The sequence below is a fragment of the Lycium barbarum genome, chromosome 10, assembly GCF_019175385.1.
Source record: "Lycium barbarum isolate Lr01 chromosome 10, ASM1917538v2, whole genome shotgun sequence".
NCBI classification, from domain to species: Eukaryota; Viridiplantae; Streptophyta; class Magnoliopsida; order Solanales; family Solanaceae; genus Lycium; species Lycium barbarum.
The window spans coordinates 19,806,694-19,812,711 of record NC_083346.1 but is presented as its reverse complement, the minus strand read 5'-3'; the positions used below and the strand labels follow the sequence as shown (position 1 = coordinate 19,812,711).

At 42.5% G+C, this 6,018-nt stretch overlaps 1 protein-coding gene across 1 annotated transcript; it reads left to right on the top strand.

Annotated features, from left to right (window-relative positions):
* The first annotated feature begins 4,225 nt into the window (after positions 1-4,225).
* LOC132612808 (uncharacterized) lies at positions 4,226-5,428 on the top strand. The gene is made up of 2 exons (XM_060326895.1): positions 4,226-4,647; positions 5,071-5,428. The coding sequence occupies exons 1-2, from the start codon at positions 4,226-4,228 to the stop codon at positions 5,426-5,428; spliced, it is 780 nt and encodes a 259-aa protein (XP_060182878.1).
* Positions 5,429-6,018: the final 590 nt, after the last annotated feature.

Here is a 6,018-nt window from a genome sequence, read left to right as displayed (position 1 = left end):
ATGTACTGATGTCCCTTTTTATTGCTTGGGGGCCTGCATCTCGCGATGCATGTAACAACATACAGGTTGACGATCCAGCTACTTAGGAGTGTTCGTATCAGCTACTGTGGTGAGCCCCAGTTTCCTTCGGGGCGATATCAGTCATGCAGTTCTTACAGCTTTCTAGACAGTTACCTTTTTGTATTCATTAGAGGCTTCATAGACACAGTTCAGACAGTCAGATATTTTGTTATGTTAGCCTTGTAGACAGTTATACTCAGTCGTTCAGTTGTTTTGGTTTAGCCATGTTGGCTACTTTTAGATATGTTCAGATTGCCTAAATATTTCCGCATTATGATATGTCAGTCAGACTTTTAGTTAATCAACATGCGTTAGTTTTATTTTATAAATTAGTTATGTTTTGGTATCACATGTTGATTCAGCCAGCCAGTTGGTTCGCTCGGTCACATGCAGTCAGGCACCGGGTGCCGTGTTACGTCCAGGCCCAGGTTCGGGGCGTGACAAAGCCCCGTCATAAGGAAGTATACAATGCATAACCGATCCTTTTGAACCTCAAAATAGTGCTCCAATGGCCAGATTCGGTAGTTCAATAAACGCAACCATACCCGCGCCTCCTGATTGAAATTACTCATCTTCATGTATTTGTGCTTTCGATATTTTTCCGCATAATGGGCCCATAAGGCTTTGAAATAAACACCACACAAGGTTTCCCAAATGGCCTTATAATGAGGCATGTGGATGAAGTCTAGTAGTGGCTGGATAGGATAATCAGTGACTCCTAAGTGTGCACACAAAAGTGATGGTGATATGGGTATATCCCCTCCCCTGCAATAGGTAGTCGGTTCCCATGTGCCATATTAATCGAATGTGACATTGGTGTAGAACTTGAGAACTAGATCGATGTTAACTGGCCTCGGTGTCTCAAAGATGCACACCCACCTCATATTTCAAGCCTATTGTACACATTCCTGAAGCGCGTTGCAATAGGGTGTCATTAATAGCACGCTCATGGATGTACCCCGCTGCGGGGTTGAATGTGGTACTAATCCCTACCGAATACTTGGATATCTGGCCTGGGCCTTGAAGGTGGAGCTCGAAGGATAGGGGTGATTGGTTGCTTACCCCCCTCCCCCCTAGCGGTTTGATTATCTTTTTAGCTTTGGGGGGTGTGGGGTTCGCTCTCCTCCGTTTTGTGCCTTGGGAGGAGGTAGCAGCAGACTTCCCTTTGTTCTTTATGTTAACCATCTCGCCTGCAAAACAACATCACACCACACGCTAAGTACAATTCAAAAATCAAAGGAGGTCGTGGAACGACCCCATACTTAATCCTATATCATATGCTCAAGTCTAGAGTGTGTGCCCCTTTCACTTTTTTTGGCCCTAAGCATGGTTATTACATCATTTTCTCACCATTAGGGTTGAACCGACCCCATACTTACTTCAAACTACATTACAAAAATCAAAATAAAAGAAGCTAACTACTTCTATACTACACAACAAATAAACAAAAGAGACAGAAAAAAATTAAGCAAGCTCATGTTGTAGGATTTGAGTTGGAAAATCACAAATTCCGAATTCTCCATCCTAATTTTGAATTTATTGTGAAAGGTGACTCACAAGGGCTTCTATGTGTGTTTAATGTTCCATTGCTACTCAAGACTTCACAATTTTCACAAAAAACTTGGTTTAGGACTTTCATCGAACACCTTGCGGGAATAATTTCTTCCCTTAGTTTTGACAACAATGGTAGGGTGTGAAACCCTCCCTTGTGCAATGGGAGTCATGTTCTAGCCATAAACACCTCACACAAGCACAGTAATACCAAACCTCGCCCAAATTTTCCCAAACCCACCAACCCTAACTTTATAACTTTTCACAATTCACGAATAAGGGGAAGAAGAGGGATGGGAATTCATGTAATGAATGAGAAATTACTTACCTTGTTGAATTAATGAGGGATGGATGAAAGGTCTTGAACTTTGATTGTGAAGGAAAGGTATTAGGAGAGGGGTCTTTGAGTTTTTGTGAGATTTGGGAGAAAAAACTTTGAGAATGGAAGTGAAAGGCTGTGGTTGTTTTTAAACTTACAAGAATTTTTTGGACTGGGCCCCATCCGCGTTGGCACCTCGTCGCCGGTCCAACGCGGATAATTTCAAATCACTTATTACTTTATTCAGGCATTACACCCGCATCGTGGGTGCAACGTGTAAAAACAAGGTTCAGTCAAATTTTTGTTCAGGCATTGGCCCCGCATCGCGAAAGCAACGCATAAGACAAACTGTAACACCCCGTAAACTTGAACTAGGTGTGAATATGTAAAAATATAGTGTTAAGATGATATTTTATCTATACAAGTCCCAAGCCTCAAGAACCATACAAGGTAAGTGTTATCATGATTCTAGGTTGAATTCAAGTCCCTAATCTCTTTCTAAGTTGAGTAAACCCTTCTAACCAATAGATTTGTGAGTGGAACATTATTGTTGGGCGTGGAAACCCTAGAACTTGAATTCAAGAGGATTGAACGTCAAAAAGGTAATGTTTCTAGACTCTAATCATTCATAATAGTGAATTGATGAGTTCTTGGGAGAATAGTAAATGAGTTTAGTAAAGAGAATTACACGAACTATAGTAGGGTTTTGAATTGTTGACTTGAGATTGTTATAATGATATGGGTGATGGAGAATGATGTTAATTACATCTAATTAAGATTGTAGAATCACCTAGAAGTTATAGACTGGGAATTGGGTGAAGAAACACCATTAATGGAGATTGTGGAGCTTTATGCACACTAAGAGTTTGATAAAATGCTTAGATGACCAAAGCATGAATATTATTGCTAATATAGAATCCCTTTGGCTTGTATTGATATAGATCAAAGTTGTAAGGGGTGACGAACATTGTATTACGCTCAAAGGCTGGAATTAAGGTATGTGAGACTAACTATCTACGTTAGGGAATGTTCATGATTCTCCCTACGCCTCATTCTTCATACTTGTCAGCAATTTGACTCAGAATATAGTTAGCCCTAGTTTTATGATATGATATAGAACTGTTATCTTCTAGGGTTGCAGTTATAGAATTCGTTCATGGTTGTCACTTTGAACATCATGAACTCAGCACGTAATCTTTATGGACTTATGCATTATTATCACATGAGTCTCAGGCAGTGTATAACCAGTTATTTGCAAGAGTCCCATAATCAGAAACAGTTATCATGCTATCAGCTATAGCCAGTCTCAGTTTTGTAAATTGTTAATGTTGAACACATGTATCTGTATTTTTGGGCCCTAGGCCACAGTTTATGCATACGTATTGCTTGGGCCAGAGGCCACAGTTTTTGTGCACATTATTTGGGCCCCAGGCCACAGTTATATTTACAGTTTTACAGGTGATTCTTCATCCAGAACAGGGAGTACTTCAGCTTCTTGCTTTCCTGTTTAGTTCAGTTTCAGTTTCAGTTCCAGTATTTTATTGCTTCAGTTGCTTTACGTACCAGTACAATTCAAATGTACTGATGTCCCTTTTTATTGCTTGGGGGCCTGCATCTCGCGATGCATGTAACAACATACAGGTTGACGATCCAGCTACTTAGGAGTGTTCGTATCAGCTACTGTGGTGAGCCCCAGTTTCCTTCGGGGCGATATCAGTCATGCAGTTCTTACAGCTTTCTAGACAGTTACCTTTTTGTATTCATTAGAGGCTTCATAGACACAGTTCAGACAGTCAGATATTTTGTTATGTTAGCCTTGTAGACAGTTATACTCAGTCGTTCAGTTGTTTTGGTTTAGCCATGTTGGCTACTTTTAGATATGTTCAGATTGCCTAAATATTTCCGCATTATGATATGTCAGTCAGACTTTTAGTTAATCAACATGCGTTAGTTTTATTTTATAAATTAGTTATGTTTTGGTATCACATGTTGATTCAGCCAGCCAGTTGGTTCGCTCGGTCACATGCAGTCAGGCACCGGGTGCCGTGTTACGTCCAGGCCCAGGTTCGGGGCGTGACAAAGCTTGGTATCAGAGCCCCAGGTTCAAGTGTCTTAGGGAGTCTATGAAGCCGTGTCCAGTGGGGTATCTTTTATATGTGTGAGGGCCCCACACATATAAATAGTTGACCACCAAGACTTTCAGGATTTGTTTCACTTCTTTCATACTCTAGTTCGTGCAGATAGAGTAATGCTTTTAGGAATTCTTCTAACTCGTGCGAATTACGTATTTCAGAAATGGCTCCAAAAAGGAAGTATAACAAGAAAAATACGGCTACTAGCCAGAGGGATACCGTTGACGCAGCAACAGAAGGGGGCACTCAGGCCCAGGCAACCGCCACAGCTAATGCCGCTGCTACGCCTCCCAATACTTCGGATGCAGATGTTAGAGGAGCTATTCAGCTGCTCACTCAAATTTTGGCAAATCAGACTCAGCGACAAGAAACGGCCCCTAGCTCAGGTGCTAGTAGTGGGTCAAACAGTTCTAGAACTCAGGAGTTTATGCGTATGAAGCCGCCAGTGTCCACAAGGTCAAAGAAGGAGGAAGACCCCCAGAATTTCATTGATGGACTCCAGAAAATATTTCGTGTAATGCATGCTACTGATACAGAGGCAGCAGAACTCGGAGCTTTCCAGCTGCAAGATGTGGCCCATATTTGGTATGAGACATGGGAACAGTCCCGAGGGGAGGATGCACCTTCTGCTACTTGGGACGAATTTGCAGACGCTTTTATTGGACATTTCATGCCAATTGAGGTTAAAGAAGCCAAGGCTATAGAGTTTGAGAATCTAAGGCAAAAGGACATGACTGTTCAGGACTATTACCTCAAGTTCGTGTCATTGTCCAGACATGCCCCTCACATGGTTCCTGATATGAGAGCCGTGGTTAGAAGATTTGTACTTGGGCTTAAACCTGAGTTGCACAGGGATGCCAACACAGCTGCTCAGAACGACAAGATGACTATTTCCAAGATACTGGCATTCGTGCAAGGTAACGAGACAAGAATGAAGGAAGAAGAAGCCCTGCAGAAGCAAAAAGATAGAGAGTTCAGCAAGAGGGCTAAGTCTGCTGGTAATTTCAGTCATGGGGGATCTCAAGGTGATGGCAACCGTCAGTTTTTTAAGAATAGGTCATCAAAACCTGCTCCCTCAATATCTAGTGCTCCATTTCAGAGGTCCAAGTTTAACCAGAAAGGCCGGAACTTCGGAATGGCAGGCTCACATTCACAGGCCAGCGTGACCGACCATGGTTTTCAACACCCTACTTGCAACACTTGTGGTAAGAGACATTCAGGAGTATGTCGTTCGGGCATGGATGGTTATTTTGGCTGTGGTCAGCCGGGTCATTTTCTGCGGGATTGTTCGTCCGCAAGACAGAATACCGGAGGTAACAGTAATGTAGCTCAGACCACAAATTCAACAGCTCCCCGAAATTCCTAAGCCCAGTAGGGGCGCGGAGCAGCAAGATCCGGTAATACGGGCGGTGGTCAGAATCGTCTGTATGCACTGTCAGGTCGCCAGGATACAGAGGCTCGTGGGGATGTTGTCACAGGTATGCTAACAGTCTTCACCTTCGATGTATTCGCTCTTATGGACCCAGGATCCACTCTATCTTATGTAACCCCGTATATTGCTAAGAAATTCGGGATAGAACCCGAAAAGTTGCAAGAACCTTTCGAAGTATCCACACTGGTTGGGGAATCAGTTATAGCTAGGCGTATCTATAGTGGTTGTCCAGTGTTAATCTACCATCGCAGCACCATAGCAGACTTAATAGAATTGGAGATGGTAGATTTTGACGTAATTATGGGTATGGATTGGTTAGAGTCCTGTTATGCCTCTGTGGGTTGTAGAACCAAAACTGTGACATTTGCTTTTCCTGATGAACTTATAGAATGGAAAGGTAATTCAGTAGCACCTAGGGGTAGATTTATTTCCTACCTTAGAGCTAGAAAGATGATCTCCAAGGGGTATATTTACCACTTAGTTCGAGTCAGGGATACAGATGCCCAGGCTCCAACTCTTCAGTC

Excerpts from the sequence above, each read along its gene's own strand:
- LOC132612808 (XM_060326895.1), top strand. The coding sequence starts at position 4,226 with ATGGCTCCAAAAAGGAAGTATAACAAGAAAAATACGGCTACTAGCCAG. Across the intron at positions 4,648-5,070 it reads CAAGATGTGGCCCATATTTG|TCATGGGGGATCTCAAGGTG; the intron begins GTATGAGACATG and ends TGGTAATTTCAG.